The sequence below is a fragment of the Euprymna scolopes genome, chromosome 13 (assembly GCF_053919585.1).
Source record: "Euprymna scolopes isolate OS-2025 chromosome 13, ASM5391958v1, whole genome shotgun sequence".
NCBI lineage: Eukaryota > Metazoa > Mollusca > Cephalopoda > Sepiida > Sepiolidae > Euprymna > Euprymna scolopes.
The window spans coordinates 7,192,328-7,212,530 of record NC_136494.1 but is presented as its reverse complement, the minus strand read 5'-3'; the positions used below and the strand labels follow the sequence as shown (position 1 = coordinate 7,212,530).

Genomic DNA, 20,203 nt, shown 5'->3' with positions numbered 1-20,203 from the left:
ATCTTCACCTCCTCCTTGACCCCCATTATTTGGTGTGGTGCCTGTTTATGGTGACATTCACATGAAAAAAGGTGGGCGCAGTTTTCCATTTATAAAGTTTCAGTTTTCATCAGATGTTACTTTGTGTTTTGCATCTGTAGTCGTTTCTCTGTCCACTTTGTGTGTAGTTTATGTGTGGTGTTGGTCTCCATATTCAAGGGTTTTTCTTAATATTTCTTAAGTTTTTTCGTTATTGAAATGTGTTGTATTTTTTCGGCCATCCCTCTGATTCCTATCTCTCTCATTCTTTTAAAGTTCATTGGTATCATTCCGTACACTCATGACGATGATGATGATTATTATTATCATCATCATCATCATCATTATCATTATCATCATCTTCTTCTTCTTCACATTTTGTGTTTTCCTGTTGTTATTACCGATTTTATGCTGGGAGGCGGATCATAACAATAACCATAGGCTATCGGTATCTTTTTTTTTTCAGTCTCCAAGCATTTTCTGCAAGATTCTGGCAGTTCACAACAAGACAGTTCTCTGATGTACTCCAATATTATTATTATTACTGTTATTATTATTACTAGTAGTATTAGTATTATTGATTGTTATTGTTGTCATCATCATCATTTATTATTATTATTTATTATTGTTGTTGTTATTATTATTGTCATCATCATCATCTTGTTTGATATTCCAGTGCAAACTCCGAGTCATGTACGAATAACTGATTTTGGATTGGCCAAATTATTGGATTACAACGAGGAAGAATACATTGCAGCTGGGGGCAAGGTAATCTTGATTTGGAATAATGTTACTGTGAAATCTATATTTTCCTAAGAAGGACAATCATGAAATAAAATTTTAAATTAAAAAAAAAAACAAAAAAAAAAAAAACGAAGTTCAACGTTTAATTGAAAAAGAACTCTTATTGATCGTTAAATAAAATACAAAAAAAATCTTTGACGTCACGGAACGATGATTTCGGTACTTGTACAGTTTAGTCAAGACATTAAAAAATGAAAATATCGAAAAAGGGCTATATTGTGCGTATCGGTTATGGAACGAAGTTCTCCCAAAAAAATTTCAATTAATTTCATCAAGTAGTTTTTTTTTTTTACAGCGGAAAAACACGTTTTTATGAGAGCGCGTTAAAGGCGGCCATCTTGGATTTTAAAAAAATTGTTTGAATTTTAGAAATAACAAAGGGAGATAACTCCAGTTAACGCGCTGACACCCCTCCCCATCTCTAATACTAGCTTTTCTTCCTAAAAATCGAACATTTTGCTCGGTATCATAACAAATTGTTTATTCGCTGTAAAAAAAAAAAAAAAAAAAAAAAAAAAAAAAACTACTTGATGAAATTAAGTGAATTTTTTTCGGATAACTTCGTCCCATAACGGATACATACAATTTAAATTTTTTTCGATATTTTCATTTTTTTGTGTCTTGACTAAACTGTACAAGTACCAAGATTTCATAGTCCAAAAATCATGTATATTGATTAAGTATATATATCTATTTTTTAACTAAGAAAATAACAATTTACGATTTTTAGCAATTTTGATACTAAATGATACTAATTAATGAGGCCGATTTTGATCTCTGTAGGTCGAATTGAGTTGTCTCACTTTTATTTATTCAACATGGCCGGCTAAAATCTTACATCTTGCTTTATCATAAATTTTGATTTTCTTAAACAAAAAAAAAAAAAAAAAAACTTGATCAATTTGCATAATTTTTTGGAATATGACATCTTCTTTCCGTGACGAGTAGATACATCATAAAGACTTTTCTGTACTTTTTTTTTAAGTGTAACTCTAAATAAACACTTCGTTCTTCCAAAATGCGATTGCATTTTCATTTTCATTTTTTTGTTTTTTTTGTTTTGCTCCTTTGCTAGATGCCCATCAAATGGTTGGCCCTCGAATGTATTCAGCATCGAATTTTCACGCACAAAAGTGACGTCTGGAGTTATGGTATGCATATTTTTCTTACTCGACATTTTGTAAAAAAAAATATGACTTCGTAATCTAGTGGGCAATGTCCTTTTCTCCTCTCTTCTACCTTTTTCTCATAGAAGAAACATGGCTAGTCTTTCTCTACTCTATCATTATTTTCATGGCAGGCGCTCGGCTGAACTTCAATCTATGATCACTACCCCCGTAAATCATTATCCTTGAGTGGCCTTCGGATCTTGATAAGTGGTGACTCCTACGAAAAAAAGAAAGACATTTTGTTACAGACAGGGTTTTCATCAAATACAATAGACCCCCGGGATACGATTTTGTTTTCAGGTTACGGTGTGGAATACAATGCTTTTTCGGCCCCTGGTTACGGCATTTGTCCCGCCTTATGGTGTTATTTATGATGTTATTTGATTATATACATGTGCATTATATATTGTACTTTATTTTTGTTACTGTATCCCGGGGTTCTACTGTAATCATAGTCGAATATTTAACGTTGTTATTGCAGTTATAATGAATAGTATTAGCTTGGGGTCAACCTGTTATGAAGGCCTCTGAAATTTATCAATAACCTTCAAATGGGACAGAGATTCACCAGTCCAAATATGAGAAAAATACTCCTAGCATGGTTTGATAGTAGAATTGAAGAGATAGCGAATAGCCTCAGGTGTGAGAAACTGTTTAGAGGGATAGAGAGAATCGATTTTACGAGAAGCAAAAAGAAAGCAAAGGATTTAATATATGGACTCCAAGAAAGATTTGACGAGAAAGAAAGACAAAGAAGTTTTAGGGTCGATTTTTCATCGAGAACAGAGCCATCCATAAGAATCTCCAGAAGAAAAGGGATACGCCTACGAGTGAAAGACAATAGCTGAGTCTTAACAGGATTAAACGAAACAAACCATTTCTTACACCAATCCATAACTGAACCAAAACCAACTTTTAGATCAACTATTGCATATTTCAACTGATCCGAAGAAGATACGGCGAGAAGCAATATCAGAATAGAGTTGTGTTGTTCATCCCAAACAAGGTGTATTGCCACTTGGACGTAAGGGGCTATTATTTGGGACCATATCTACAGGGAAATATGCGGGGAGTTGAGCAGTGAGATGTCTGTTTGCATTACATTTAAACACCCAGTAAGGGAAGTGGGAAACAGGGAAGGAATTCCAAAATCTAGCAGTCCAAAGAAAGAGTATTATTATTATATATTAGAGTAAAAGACTTTCTGGCATCTAGAGACCTCAACAGTTAAGGGGTGGGATTGTGCTGCTTGTCGGATTAGTCATAGGGTATATATGTTAAAGGGACACAAGTGCTATGGGTTCACCGGGGCACATGTCTTCAAGTCCAATGTTAACAAATTCCTAATGATCCGCTCCCTTAAGTAAACACTTTATCAAATCTCCACGCTAACGTAATGTACTTGCAATAACCCTTATCCCTGAGTGGCTTCCGGGCCTTGATAAGTGGTGATCACTGTGTAAAAAAAAAAAAAAAAAAAAAATTCCATTAATGTATTTGTAAAAGAAGCACAGACATGCAACATTGTGGTGATGGGACAGAAGTTTGAGCTTTGCTGACAGTGCGATCATGTTTTGTTGTGTATTTTTAACAATGTAACACTGTACTTGCATTCTACATTAAAGTTGACATTTGTTTTGTTTGTTTTAGGAGTTACAGTCTGGGAATTGTTTACCTATGGCCAACGGCCATACGAGTCCGTGAGAGCTCCCCATGTGCCTGATCTGTTGGAGAAAGGTGAACGTCTTCCACAACCGAGCATGTGCACAATCGATGTCTACATGATCATGATCAAGTGTGAGTATCTGTTGCAATCGAAACATAATATGAGATTCACTCTTAGCATAGGATATGAACATAAAAAATCACAGGGTACAGGAGTCAGAAAAAAAAAAAAAAGACCATACAGCAAAATTTACACAAATTCATCCAATATTTTTGTTTTTACAAAATCCCCGTCCAAATTTAGAAAGCCATTCTTAACATGCGGAAAGGGAGCTTTTTTGACTCTTTCTTTGCTTGAATTAAAGTTTGCCAGCGATGTCGCTTGCAATGCCTCCGTTCAGTCTTGAAAGACAAAGGATACCCCCTGTAGGGGCAGTTGCGCGTGTAATTGTGAGGCAAGAGTGGCGCAACCACAACCACACCCCTCCTGAATCGGGCACTGCTTGAGTCCAGTGGCAAGGAGAAGTCCAGGACGACTGGAAACAATGCCGAGATAAGCAGAGAGCACATGCAGCACCTGGAAGTCCCAAATGGTCACCCATTTAATACTGACCAGGCTCAATGTTGCTTAACTTCGGTGATCCAGTGGGAACCGATGTGTCAACGTGATTATGCCGTACATCCAGTGACGTGCAGAGAACATTTTAATGTCAAGTGAAAAAAAACGTATCTCTGTGGGGCACAGATCTATAATACATCTTCTAAAAAGGATACTGTTTTAAACAGGAGTAAGAGGGAGAGGTGCTTAGGAACCCCTAGCACCCCCTTGTTGCACGACCCTGAAGTTTGCATTATGTCCCTTGGCTGTTGACCTTAATGAATACCGAAAATGGCCACCAAGTGATTTTGACAAAAAGTTTTGTTTTGTTTTTCTTTAACAAAAATACTAGATATATTTGCATAATTTTTGGTGTACTATTCATCTTTTTTTTTTTACTTAACACGTAAGTTCATAGAAAACTTTATTTGCCATTTTGTTTATTTTCTTTTTATGAGCAATTTTAAATACAAGAGTGAAACTGGGAAATCACGAAAACTATTTTCTATCATCTGAGATGAGTCGGTTTTTTTAAGCAGTCTATCTTATTAAAATATCAAGAAAAGATGGAATCATTTGTATCAGCTCGAATTTCTGTTTAATTTTCAAAGAATAATAAAATGGCATCTATTTCTTTTATTTTAGGTTGGATGCTGGATGCTGAGAGCCGTCCATCATTTAAAGAATTGGCTGGGGAATTTGCCAAAATGTCCCGTGATCCTGGACGTTACCTCGTAATTGAAGTGAGTAGTGGTTCAACTATTTCTTATAAGTTCAAAATAATCGCACATCAATGTCACTTCTCTCTATTGGCAAAAAAAAAAAAAAAATGCCAGGAATTCATATTATCAGTATTTCGTGTGATTTTTATTTTAGCTAGCTAACCAATCAGGGCAGGAATAAAAATGAACCCAATTATGTAACATTAATTTCATACATTTTAGCCTGGCGATTCCTTATGGGGATGAAACACAGAAGATTCTGTGTAGCTTAACCGTCATATGCTTTCATAACTTACTAACTAGCTCAACTCATATATTGAGCACTGTTGAAGTAAATCCTGAAAATCAGTGCATAAAATATATCTCCTCATAACATTTTATATAGACACATAAAATAATATAAACTAGTGGGACCTGTGGAAATTCCACAGCAGACTATTTCAGATATAATATATTGATGCTTAATTTTCAAAGAATAATAAAATGGCATCTGTGGATGTTCAGTGTAAATGGAGACACCCTGATATAATGTAGCTCTTTTGTTAAAACTGCAAAAGTATTTATCTAGGCTAGCAGGAACGCCTAGCGTGGCCTGGTCATAAAATACGCTTAAATATGATAATTTAATTTATGCAGATTTAATATATATTATTATAGACTCAATTTTCTATAGATTCTTTATATATTATAAAGTTTTGATTTAAAAAATAAAAAATATATCCATATATCTTGGGTGCATCAGCTTGAATCGAAACCAAAACTTACGAAAAAAAAATATGTATAACTTGAGTTCTTCAAGTTATAATCGAAACTGAAAACAAAACTTATGAAGAATTCTTGTTAAAATTATTTATTACAAGAAATGGAAAGTCATAACAATTTAACGACAGTCACTCGGAAGAAAAAAACATGTAAGCGTGACACGCAAAATAACACACACGCTATTCTCTCTCTCTCTCTCTCTCTCTCTCTCTCTCTCTATATATATATATATATATATATATATATATATATATATATATATATATATGTATATATATATATATATATATATGTATATATATATATATATATATATATATGAAATTGGTATTAAAGCTCTTGGAAGCATTAGCAGGTACATTAAAACGTTGAATAAACAGATAAAACTGTTTTAGAACACATTTAAGGTGCATAATTAAAAGAAGAAAATACGATCCAATTTCTTTCTTTTTTCTTTTTTTAAAGCTAAAACATTTCTTATTAATTTTAGACCATACCAGGTTCATCCTTGAGAGAGTGAAAGAGTTATATTGCCTGTTTTTTCCCCTTGCAAGTAAATCCTTGTTATGTCCAATATTTTGCATCTTTAATGTGTTCTAAAAATGTTTTCTGTTTATTCAAAGTTATATATATATATATATATATATATATATATATATAGGTTTTAGGTGTTCAAAAGTCAGAACTAATGAAGACAACGAGGTTGTTAAATAGTGCTCAATAAAAAGAGCAAAATATTTTTTATTATTTGGGGTAAACAGTTACATATGGTCAAAGAGGGGTAAACAGTTACATATGGTCAAGGAGACTTCATCAGGATACCTGGAACCTCTCGACGCTTTTTGGCGTCGAGATGTTCCAGGTCGCCTGATGAAGTCTCTTTGACTGGAACAGATGGCTATTTGTAGCGATCATATGTAACTGTTTACCCCAAATAATAATATATATATATATATATATATATATATATATATATATATATATATATTATGTGTGTGTGTATTATTAATATGTATTATTAATATTTTTTTAAACAAAATTTTTTTATATATTAAAATTCGGTAATGTTCATATACCAATAAAATCAAAGTCAATATTAATTGACTGAATTAAGCTTCATGATTATTAGTTTTCATAAGCGAGCACGTATATATTTTCGCAAAAATCAAGACAACAAAATATAAAATAAGAACATTATTCATGTGTATTTCTCATGTGTTACAATTGTTTTGTAACCAGTTGGGCGAATTTAAACATTATATAATTTAAAAATATTCCAAAAATAGCTACTCTTCAGGCACCAAAATACATTCGTCATATATATATGAATATACTCATAATCCCTATTTTAAGGGACTAAGCAGTTGAATTCACTTCCTCATCATTTTATTTTATTTCATTGGTCATTTCATAAATATTTTTCTTTATTGACTTTTTAGGGGGACAAGCTGATGCGTTTACCAAATATGACGTACGATAAGAATGACGTGTTCCATAATCTGATTGCGGGCAGTTCGGATGTCCCCGAGAAGATTGTGGAAGCCGAGGACTACCTGATGCCGCAGTCAGCGCAAGCTCCTGAAGAGGAGGATGCTGCCGACAACAATAATGAAGATCCAAAGGTTTGTTTGTGCCGTTAACAAAATTTGTTTGTGCCGTTAACAAAATTTGTTTGTGCCGTTAACAAAATTTGTTTGTGCCGTTAACAAAATTTGTTTGTGCTGTTAACAAAATTTGTTTGTGCCGTTAACAAAACTTGTTTGTGCCGTTAACAAAATTTGTTTGTGCCGTTAACAAAATTTGTTTGTGCCGTTAACAAAATTTGTTTGTGCTGTTAACAAAATTTGTTTGTGCCGTTAACAAAATTTGTTTGTGCCGTTAACAAAATTTGTTTGTGCCGTTAACAAAATTTGTTTGTGCCGTTAACAAAATTTGTTTATGCCGTTAACAAAATTTGTTTGTGCCATTAACAAAATTTGTTTTCTTGAATTCTAAAAAAGTTTTTACTTTGTCAAGTCAAAAATATGTAGGGGCTAGACGTTTTAAAAACGAGCAAATGTTGAATTAGAATGAGTGCTATTGATTTTCCAACCAATATTGATTTTTTTCAAACCAATATTGATTTTTTTTTTTTAAATATAGTGTGATTTTTCTGTGCACGTTTTTAATACTATTCAATATTTATTCAATTATTTTTTTAAAATTTAGTGACAATTGATTTTTTCCCGGTTAGTGAAACAAATCTTACTAGACTGAAGCAATCTTTATGTATAATAAACTCAGGAATCAAGGCAAAACTAGTGTCACTCGAAATGTGTCCATTTGTTTGTTTGTTTTTGCATTGACATCGGTTGGGTCCGTATTCCCTACTTTGTCCAAAATTTCTACCACAAAAACTGGGATAGGAACACAAGTAGTAATACTCTGACACTCCCCAATATGTTATGGCTGCTTAATCCAATTTAAATAAAAAACTTACAATATTTGTACCAAACATACAACACCTTAAGTATATCAAATGTTGCATAATTACGGGGTGTCTTCAATAAGTTTCCAGACTTTTGTTTTGTGTGTGTGAGCACTTTTCTTGATATTAAACATATATAAACTCTTGTTGCCTTTGAAGTATTCTCCTCCGGCTGCAATACACTTGTACCATTCCAACAACTTCTAGAAGACCCATGAAAGTCCACTTGTGTTAACATGTCAATGACCCTACTCACAACCTCTTTCATCTCAATTGTCTCATAGCGACAACTTCGAAGGTTTTCCTTGAGCTTAGGGAATAACCAAAAGTCACAGCAAGCAAGGTCTGGACTATAGAAAGAGTGAGGAACTGTCTTGATGTCCATCTTGGTCAAATAATCTGTGAAAAGAATGGATTTGTGGACTACACTCTTGGGATAAACTGTGCAAACCTTCTGAATCTTCAGTTCCTCATGAATAATTGTGTGTAATGTTCCCACACTGACATCAAACTGTGCATCTATTGTCTTTATAGAAACACGACGGTCCTTATCGATGAAATTCTTTATCTGGCCAATTAACTCTGTTGTTCTAACTTCCTTACTCCTTCCACACGTCTCATCATCCCTCACAGACTCCCTGCCTTCCTTGAATCTCTTATGCCACTCAAAAGCTGAAGCTTGATTCATGCAAGATGGCCCAAAAGCATTCTGGGGCATTACATGCGTTTCTGCTGCATATTTTCAAATTTAAAACGGAATTTTATTGCATATCGTTCTTCTAAAGTGTCATCGCGTCCAGATTGCATTTTTGGAATCCAAAAATACTGAATTTTCAAAAGTCTACGACAATTTTAAATTCCTGAACAAAAAAGTCTAGAAACTTATTGAAGGCACCTTGTACATCAAATGGGATCATAACGATGAGCTTATAAGTGATCAATACACAGACACAAGGCTCAATTATAATAATTACGTCTATCTTTAAATGCCTTTGATTCAACTTATATTTGATTATTATTGTGCTTTTATTCCACAGCAGGGTCCACTGGTTGGCTATGCTGGAGATTTGTTCCAGGCAGAGTGTGGGACAGAGAAAGAAATGGATCCAGATCATCGGCGCCGAGAGAAACGGTATGGTCATCTTGAATCAGCAGCTGCTGCCAGGCAACAAAGACAAATGGCACCAAGCAGGGGTCGAGAGGACAGTGTCAGCTCACGATATAGCACAGACCCAATCAAGTATTCCAAAGAACGAGGTAAATCCCTCCATAATAATACAAAGGTGAAATTAAGACAAAAATAGGATGAGGGGTTAGGATTATTATTAGAGTTAGGGTTAGGATTATTATTAGGGTTAGGATTATTATTATTATTAGAGTTAGGGTTAGGATTATTATTAGAGTTAGGGTTAGGGTTAGGATTATTATTAGAGTTAGGGTTTAATTTAATTTTTTTTTAATGTACATATGTAACAGTGTGTGTATGAGCGTGTGCAAATATTAGCAGCAGCTGAAGAACAGATGGCAAATTCTATATTTCAAAAGATGTGATTCTGTATGATTATCAGCCCCTCCCTCAAAAGGGTCACGCTAAACTGGGACAAGAATAGATTTGTGGACTACACTCTTGGGATAAACTGTGCAAATCTACAGCATTTCCTCATGAATAATTGTGTGCACAGTTCCCACACTGACATCAAACTGTGCATCTATTATCTCTATAGACACACGACGGTCCTTATCCACAAAATTCTTTATTTGGCCAATCAACTCTGGTGTTCTGACTTCCTTACTCCTTCCACACCTCTCATCCTTCACAGACTCCCTGTCTTCCTTGAATCGCAATAGCAGCAGCAGCTGTTTGAGCATGTATGCAAATAAGCAAGTGTGCACGGGTTTGAGTCACACGAAAAAGAAAAAAAAATGTGGTTTAGAGAGAAAGAGAAAAGCTAAATGCATTCTGGGAAAGATGGCCGTGTAAAGTCGAAGGCGAGAAATGACTGGCTAAAACCAGCATGAGGTCAGGAGAAAGAAAAACACAAGCCTGGTGAAATGGACATGTGGTGGCAGCGAGAGGCTTTTAAGCTGGTGTTGAGACAACAGGGTTTTGTTAATCTTATGACAGACGAAAAGAAAAGTAAAAAAAAAAAAAAAAACAAGAAGCAAGCATTGTTTGGAAAGTAACGGTAATAAATGCCTTTTACTAAAACAAAAAAAAAGCTGAATCGGATATATTTATTTTTGTTTATTTGTTCATTTAGGACAGTACCAGATGGCATGGGGGTCTAAGAGAGGTTTGAACTGTAGCGACGTAGTTGAATATTAATGGCCACACCATGTTACAGATATAATTTTCTTTTTAATATTTTCTCTTTGTGTTTTATGAATTTTTTAGATGAGGATTGATAATTTCTATTATTAAGACTGTTCGGACAACTGTTTTCATCGTGAGTGTTATTTCCGCAGCATTTTGGTCAATGTAACCTCTGACCTTTTTTTAGATGTATCTTGTCAAACTTGGGAATCTGTACCAAATTTCGAACAGAACCCTTTATTTCATCCATTGGGTAGCATGCTCTCGTTCCGTTAGTCATGACTGGGTTAAAATCTTGAGTAGTTCGCAATTGCATTCTTTGTATCGCCCGCACTGAGGATTGAACCATCAACCTCTAGAAGATTAATCAATTTATGAACTACTTTTATCTCACAAAAACTTGATTTTTGGTCCCCCCCCCCCCCAACAAAATTCACCCATGTCCGTTCGTCAGTTCCTCCGTCTGCACTTTTCTCAATAACTACGCCTTGGAATTTTTTGAAATTTTACACAAACATCAAACATGATATGAGTAAAAAAGTAACAGAACGGATTTTCCGGGAAAACTCCAGTTGCCCCTCCCACCCTATGGGGTGTCTTTCGGATTAAAATGGCTAAAATTGACACTTGTGCTTATTAAAAAAAAAAATTGATGCCTTGGATTTTTATAAAACTTTCTGAAAAGTTGTAACTAACTGATTTCTATATAAGTTTGTTTGTCTATACTTCACGATAACTCTTGGGTATATACCCCAGAGGCTCTTTTAGAGCTAACACTCCGTACAAATTTGTCTCTTTTTAGTGAGGAAACAAGATGCCAGAAAAAAATCGATATGACATCGATCAGATTTTTTACCCTCGGGAGAATTTCTGTAAAAATGAAAACTGTTTTTTGTTTTTTTTGGTTTTTTTTTTCATAAATCTAAATTACCATTAGAAGAATTGATAATACTGAAAATTATTGTTTAATTAATTCATTCATGAAACTACTATTAACTCACACAATCTTGTTTTTTTATTTATTTAGATGTTAAAGTGGACTGAGTTATCTCCCTTGCTTTGTTTTGAATGTTAGAATGAGATTGTCTTTCTATTCAAAATATAAAAATAGCAAATTTTGTGCAAGGTTTTAAATAAAATGTTTTTGTTTTTTTATGTCGACTTGATAAGAGTAGATTAAATATTGGCTTTTCTTTCAATAACAACCCGAGCACATAGCACAAAAAACAAATGCAAATTTATCTCTTTTTAGTTGGGAAACAAGATGCCAGGCAAAAAAATTTGATATGAAGTCGGTCAGATTAGAAAATATCATTTTACCCTCGAGGGAATTTCTATAAAAATGAAAATTGTTTTTTTTTTTTTGTTTTAGTTTTTTTCATAAATCTAAATTACCATTAGAAGAATTGATAATTAATACTGAAAATTGTTTAATTAATTCATGAAACTACTATTATCTTACAAAAACTTGTTTTTTTATTTATTTAGATATTAAAGAGGACTGAGTTATCTCCCTTGCTTTGTGAACTTAAACTATTATAAATGTTGTTTCTTTTTTTCTCATCTAAAATAAAATATAAACGTGTAAAGCAAGTTGCCATCTGTTTGTGCTTCTCTTAAGTAAACATAATTTTAAAGCTTCATTGAATTATTATTTTTTAATTTGTTTTATTTGGATTATTCAGACTACTGTTCTCACTGTAAGCTGATGTAACCTCCGAATTCTTCAGGTGTATCTTGTCGAACGCTGGAATCTGCAGGAAGTTTGGAACAGAACCCCTTATTTAATTCATGGGAGTAGAAGTTTTAAGTAATTCATCAGCGGCACTAAGGATTGAACCGTCAACCTCCAGAAGAGTGTCACTTACAATTGAATTAACCTAGTACTTTATCCATTACGCCATTACATCTTTGTGCCATGAGAATAGCACTCAAGATGAGAACAGAAGTCTGAATAATCAAAAAAATCCAAATTTTCTCTTAAAAATGTATTGATAAACTCATTTTGTCATTCTCAATAATATTCTTCCCATGTGCCATTTTTTTCCTATTTATCGACATGTGCCATTTTTAACTGTGTCATTTTATTATTACCTAAACTCATTACTACTACACAAATTAGTTGTGTTGTGTACGTTTTCAGCATCCCAAATTCTATATTTCAAAAGATGTCATTCTGTTTGATTGTCAGCCTCTCCCTAAGAAGGGTCACGCTAGACTGGGACAACAATTAATGGAGTCCGTTTTTATCTCGATTTGCAGATGATCTACAGGGTTTGGATCTGAACCATTTGAATCTTGGTAGCAACAAACGCCACCCTATGCCATCACCATTCCATTCGTCTCGGCATCTACCAGTGGATGAAGATGACTACTTACAACCAAAGTCAACCAACCCTGCTGCCTACATGGATCTTATAGGTGAGAAAGGTGAGCAATTACTCATTCTGACTCCTCTAATATATATATATATATATATATATATATATATATATATATACATATATTATATTATATAAATATATTTCTGTAGAAATATATTTTCTTATAATATATATATCAATCCTTATTTAAGAAGCTCAATGTAATTACAGAGCAATATAAAGAATAAATGACAAAAAGTTATGTTAAAAAATTAATGATGTTGACCATCTTATAATTTATTCCTTTAATTCAGTTGACTTATACAATTATAAGATGGTCAACATCATGAATTTTGGAATATAATTTTTTGTCGTTTATTCTCTCTCTCTCTCTCTCTCTCTATCTATCTATCTATCTATCTATCTATCTATATATATATATATATATATATATATATATATATATATATATATATATATATATATATATATACACTTTAATGTGAGATGATATATTTCCACAATCAGACCAGAAATTCTTGATTCAAGTGGCTTTCATGGTTAGTGTGGACTATGATGTTTCTGATTTTATATATATATATATATATATATATATATATATATATATATAAATATATATATATATATATAATAGTTGCATAGATTGGTTTCCTTCCTTCAAAAACCTCTATGCTCTACTGCTTACATTCACAAAGTATACACTCCATTTTCAGAGCGTAAACGACATTCAATTATTTTATAAAAAACGAATGTAACCTTGACTCTCGTTACAATATCGCCCCTTGTTTGGTCTGATGAATTGGTATCCTTGAATTGGGACTCCACTGAAACATGTATGCACATTGTATAATAAACAGACTATATATATATATATATATATATATATATATATATATATAATATATATATATATAATATATATATATATATATATAGCGTAATGCATAAGAAGAAAAGAGAGAGTTCAATTCCACACTAGGAGACTTATCTGGATAATGCCAAGCTCAACAATTATTATTGGAGCTTATACAGTAGGACAACAAGAGTATGAAATGAAGTCACAAAACTATATATAGGTAGATATAGAATGGATAATTTATTGAATAATGGAATACAGGCAAAATTTGGGGGATAGAAGGGACTCTTTATGCCAGGGCATTTCAAAGCCTAATGCTTCTCATCAGAAGAGTAGAGAAAGTGCCAGGTAGCATGGGGAAGATGCGGCATCTAGCGTAAGGTTCATTAGGGACGAAAAAGATTAAGAAGAATTATAGAATGTTGGGGGAAGCTTTATGGAATTCTAAATAAATAAAGGAGAAGCTTGTCATATATAGTATGATATATAACATTGTATATAGTCTTTAACATAGTGTTGAGTTTAAGGGGTATATGTTTTAGGGTTAAATTGGGGGTATATTGTGGCTGCGTGGTAATTTATTTTAATGGTTTGTGGGGTGTCTATTATCTATGGAGTAGTATTTTTGACAGGTGCAACCTAAACGGCAAATAGCGGCTATAAAATCGCCTATAATTTTTATTTGGGGGGGGGGGGGGTTAAATACAAGGTGGTAATATTGATTAGGTAATATGCGGTAATATTTTTAAGTTTCTTCTGTTATGATGTATGGAGTGTGGTTATAAGGGTGCGGTCGGAGAATAGGATGGCAATGTCTATGGGTGCGTTTAACTTGATGAAAAAGGTTTAAGGATACATATAGTTGGCAAGGTGGAAAAGTAAGGAGACATTTACTACTTATAAAAGTGGTAATAATACCAATAATAGTAGGGTAATTATAGTGATGAGAATGATAATAAAGATAATTATAATAATAGTAATAATAATAAAGATAAAAATAAAATAAAAATAAACAAATTTTACCAATAGATGTGATAAAAGTAATGTCAATGTTAATGGTAATAACAATGAAAATGAAGATAATGGTAACGGTTATGGTAACAATGACGGGGATAATTACGGGGATAATAATAATAACAGCAATTATAATGATGAAATATAATGATAATAATAATAATGATAGCGGTAAAAACAAAACAATAATAATAATAGTGATAACAATACTACTACCACTACCTCTACCTACACCACCGTTACTACTGCTACTACTACTAATAATAATAATGTTAATAATAATTACTAGGGGATGTGTAAAGGCAAGGGATGCAGACAAATGGGGGCTCAAAATAACAGGGAATAAGGCTTCGAAATGCCCTGGCATAAAGAGTCCCTTCTATCCCCCAAATTTTTGCTTGTATTCCATAAATGATCCATTCTATATCTACCAATATATAGTTTTGTGACTTCATTTCATACTCTTGTTGTCCTTATATGTGTGTGTGTGTGTGTGTGTGTGTGTGTGTGTGTGTGTGTGTGTGTGTGTGTGTGTGTGTGTAGCTGGCAACCCGGCGTGACCCAACGGTCGTATAATACGCTTAAATATAATATCTTAATTTATGCAGATTGCATATGTATTATTACAGAAGCAAGGAATAATTTGCCCGGTGGACTAATTTGCAAAAGAAAATTAAAAAAAAAAAATTAAAACAATAATAATGATAATGTCGTTCATCAAATTCCGTCTGTGTTTATTTACAATATCACGTCAGCTGATATTTGAGCTTGATGATGATGAATGCCCTGGAAAAGTCACTGCTAATTAATGTTTAGTTTTAAAATATGCAAACGAAGAAATATATATATACACAGGAGGTTCGTTCCAAAAGTACACCATATTATTTTTTAACTAAAAAAAAAGATGAAGAGCTACGAAGACGGGAATTGGACCATTAAAACAAGCAACCTTTTATGCTCCAGAATTTATTTTTCTACATAGTCACCACCATTCTCGATGCACTTTTGGTGGCTGTGCTTTGTCATTCATATCTCTATCGTCACTCTGAAATTGACGAGCCCATCTTCTAACTTTGCTGACGTCAACTGCATTGGTTTTGTAAATTATGTTTATATAATGGCTTGACTTAAAGTTTAAAATGAAAAAGTCAAGTATCATGATACAACTGTGCTCTAAGCAGAAACATTCATTTCGAACGCGCCCCTGTCATATCAAAGAACCTACTGTTGATTTTATATGCCAGCCATTTCTGCTTGTTCAGTAATAAAACTTTTCAAATGCATGTGTGATGTTAAGCTGTATAAAGCGTTAATTTTAGTCAAAATCGCTTGCCCTTTCTTTCACCAAATTTTTCAATTATCAATCATCGATACTTATCAAAGACATTCCTATACAAAGCCTATCTAAGAACACTGCCATGTACATAAAGGAACAAGGCACACACAAAGTTCCTTTTATATGATGGACTTTCTTACATGAGATTTGTCACAACAATTAAGTTGCTCGGAAATCCACACAGGTTATTTGTTTATAGTGGTGAAGGCTTTGTGTAGAACCAACCATACTTTTTAGTATTACTGCTAATCTTTGTCGGTGCAGATGACTGCCACAGGACAGAGCATACAGGTGACCACAGGTTTTTGCGTCAGAGTTTCATTCTCCTAGATGCATGTCTTAACAAAAACTGGGGAGGCATCTCTCCCAGTGAATTAATGCACCCCCAGATACCAACCTGGAAATTTCTACGACTCAGTGTGGTACATACAGCGCCCACCCAGCCTTCCCAAATCAGGCTCAATGTTACTTAACTTCGGTGATCTGGCAAGAACCAGTGTGACAACATGATTGTACTGTATACTTTTATATAATTATAGATATCTATATGCAACACACACACACACACACACACACACACACACACACACACACACACACACGCATACACACATACACGCACACACACACACACACACACACACACACACTAGACGTAGATATACCCATGACTTAGTTCAAATATTTAAAATATTAAATCATTGAAGAAGCTACATTACAAGGTGCCCCCACAAAAGATCAAGAACCAATCAAGTAAGGGAGAAAATTCTCTCTTTTAAACTACAACATGTCATACAATTTGTTGATTCTAGAAACATTGTTTATAGGTTTATTCAGATTTTGACCTCATGGGGAGTTATAGAAATTAATGAGAGTGAAGATGACCTCCCCTTTATGGGATTTTCATACATAAACCATTTCGATGAGATATTAATCATTGCACAAATTTATAAGTATGTTCAGATATTTTTTAATTTCTTAATATTGAGTTGTTTTTGTGCGTTTGGGGTCAGATTATTGCAAAAACCAATATAATGTGTTTATATATTTTCTAGTGATGGGACGATTCCAATATTTTTCCTGAATCCACTACAAGTACCGATTCTTTATAAATCTCTAAATATTTAACTATAAAGTTGTTTCGGTTACTGTAAAAACACATCTTAAATCTACCTATATTTTCTCAAACGTAAAAACACACTTGTGAGGAGGGTGATCAAGAGATTTTAGTCTTACTGGAAGTTTAAGGCAATAAATATTTATTATTTTATTACTACTACAAGCAATGGAAGACGTTTTATAAAAAACAAAATCAAATAAAATAGATAAGTAAAGGAATCGGTTCTGGCATCGGAAAATAGACTCAAATTTTTCCGATTCTGATACCCCAAAAAGCTCTGATTTTTTTGATTCCTGATTCAAATTTCGCTTAATCGTCCCAACACTAATATTTTCCCTGCATGTAAAAATACACTTGTGGATTTTAGTTTTAATGCTAGTTCAAAATCAATTAATATTTATCATTTTATCATTAATACAAGCCGTGGAAAATTATGTTTTAAACAAACACAAAAAATAAAGGCAATAAAAAGAATCGTTTTGGGCATCAGAAAATCGGCACAATTTTTTCCAATACCAATACCAATTCTGATGTCCCCAAAAGTTCTGATTTTTTTTTTTTTTCAATTCCCAATTCCGATTCCTCGTCTCATCACTAGTATATACAGATATTGATAATTTGAGGATATAGCACGAATCAATGATGTGTGCATGTATTTACTATTTCGGAAAGTTACAAAAGTTAATGGGATGTGAAGATATCAACATTTTCATGGAATGAAAAAAAATGGTTAGTTACAAATATAAACAATTTTAGGGAGTAAGAAAAATTAATGAAATCTCTAGAAATTCACCATTTCATTGATTTATACATTTAATGAGAGGTGCAAATATCATTTAATGAGAGGTGCAAATATCATTAAACGAGGTGCAAATATCATTTTATGAGAGGTGCAAATATCGTTTAATGAGAGGTGCAAATATCGTTTAATGAGAGGTGCAAATATTATCTAATGAGAGGTGCAAATATCGTTTAATGAGAGGTGCAAATATCGTTTAATGAGAGGTGCAAATATCGTTTAATGAGGTGCAAATATCGTTTAATGAGAGGTGCAAATATCATTTAATGAGAGGTGCAAATATCAAGCATTTTCGTTTAATGTTCCTTAAATCTATTCGTCTTATTTGGATTCTTCAAACTACTGCTCTCATCTTGAATGTTATTTTCACAACGTTTCGGTCGACCTTCTTCAAGTGTATCTTGTTGAACTCTGGAATCTGCACAAAATTTTGAAGACAACCCATTATTTAATCCACGGGGGTAGCATGTTTTCAATCAGTCTGCCATAACTGGATAGAAATCCTAAGTAATTCGCAATTGTATTTTTGAGTGTCACCTACACTGAGGATTGAACCTTCAACCTCAAGAAGAGTATAACTTTACAACCGAATTTTGCCAAGTACTTTATTTATTACACCACGGTTCGTATAATGGATAAAGTACTTGGTAAAATTCAGTCGTAAGTTACACTCTTCTCCAATCCTCAGAACTAGCAACATTCAAGAATACAAGAGCGAATTACTTAGGATTTCTACGCAGTCATGGCTGATGGAACAAGAGCATGTTACCCCCGTGGATTAAATAAAAGGTTTTGTTCGAAATTATGTGCAGATTTACCAGTTCGACAGAAAGATTCTAGAGTTCGACAAGATACACCTGAAGAAGGTCGGAGGTTACATCGGCTGAAAAGTCGTGAAAATAAAACTCAAGATAAGAACATTAATCTGAAGAATCCAAATGATATGAATAATTAATCGTCATTTCAAAAATTCAAAGACATAATTTTTTATATTATTCCATTTTTTTTTTTCACTCATTTCAATTCTAATCTTCCGTTTCTTGTATTCCTCAGGTTCATATAACGACCACCTTTTACAACTACAAAACGATGAAATGTATCACCCCATGCCGAGCACGGGTGACAACGAAATCATGAAGGATATTATGGGAGCCGCCACGTTGGTGCCGGTGGAAAACCCCGAGTATTTTGAACAGAATGAATCCAAGGGTGCCAGTCAAGGGAACGTGGACATTTTCCCGTGGAAAGAGGGCAATGGCGTCTCGTATTATAATGACATTTCAAAACTTGACAAGTCGCGGCGAGAGCTGCAACCACTTATGCTTGACGATCCGAATTCAGAAACAACCGTGTGAGAAAATAGTCGGAATTAACATCACAAATAATTATCTTTTTTTCAAAGAACATTATCAAAGACTGAAACAGACAAACCACCAAGAATCAGGCTTTGTAAAACTAAAGCAAAAAATAACCGAAAGAGAAAAGATATATATATATATATATATATATATATATATATATATATATATATATATATATATATATATATAATTATTCCAAGTTAATATTTTCCAGAAGTGAAGCAACCAATGAATTTTAACGAAATTCATACAGGAGTGCTCAATACCGAAGTAGGGCAAAATATACTTTTTTATTTGTTTTGCACAAGCATTTATAAGTTGCTACACATTTATGAACGTGTTTCGGTCAGCTAGCTACAAGTAACTAGAGACCTTTTCAGGCGATATTGTTTACACAAAAGTAGAATCCATAATCGCCTGAAGAGGTCTCTAGTTACTTGTAACTAGCTGACCGAAACATGCTCGTGAATGTGTAGCGACATATAAATGTTTATACAAAGCAAAATAAAAATTATATATATATATATATATATATATATATATAGTACTGTTGAAAATGTTACGAGAGCAATGCTACTATTTCAAAGACAATATCAGTTGAAAACAGTGCTCAATGCCAAAACAGAGCATTGATAACATTGTATAATGTGATGTGCACTGGCTAGGTTACTTGAGTTTCACCCCCAAGAGTTCCTCAGGCCGCAAAAGATGAAAGATATCCCTTGCCTCAAATTCAGTTCTTGCCATCTTTCACGGTGTTCGGAAATCTTCAGTGTGAAACTTGAGTAGCTCCGTGAACGCGCACCTTACAGTA

General features: G+C 33.4%; 1 protein-coding gene across 4 annotated transcripts in view; it reads left to right on the top strand.

The window, feature by feature from the left end:
- LOC145291932 (epidermal growth factor receptor-like) overlaps positions 1 to 19,513 on the top strand; it is a 351,994-nt gene extending 332,481 nt beyond the window's left edge. The window contains exons 20-27 of one of the 4 annotated variants that reach the window (XM_080137849.1): positions 695 to 786; positions 1,898 to 1,973; positions 3,642 to 3,788; positions 4,900 to 4,997; positions 7,178 to 7,360; positions 9,246 to 9,462; positions 12,782 to 12,940; positions 19,082 to 19,513. In XM_080137849.1, the coding sequence (XP_079993975.1) occupies positions 695 to 786; positions 1,898 to 1,973; positions 3,642 to 3,788; positions 4,900 to 4,997; positions 7,178 to 7,360; positions 9,246 to 9,462; positions 12,782 to 12,940; positions 19,082 to 19,383 (1,274 nt within the window). In that variant the 3' untranslated portion in view covers positions 19,384 to 19,513. Of the gene's footprint in view, positions 1 to 694; positions 787 to 1,897; positions 1,974 to 3,641; positions 3,789 to 4,899; positions 4,998 to 7,177; positions 7,361 to 9,242; positions 9,463 to 12,781; positions 12,950 to 19,081 lie in introns of all 4 variants that reach the window. The other 3 variants (XM_080137847.1, XM_080137848.1, XM_080137846.1) reach the window with 3 other exon arrangements.
- Positions 19,514 to 20,203: the final 690 nt, after the last annotated feature.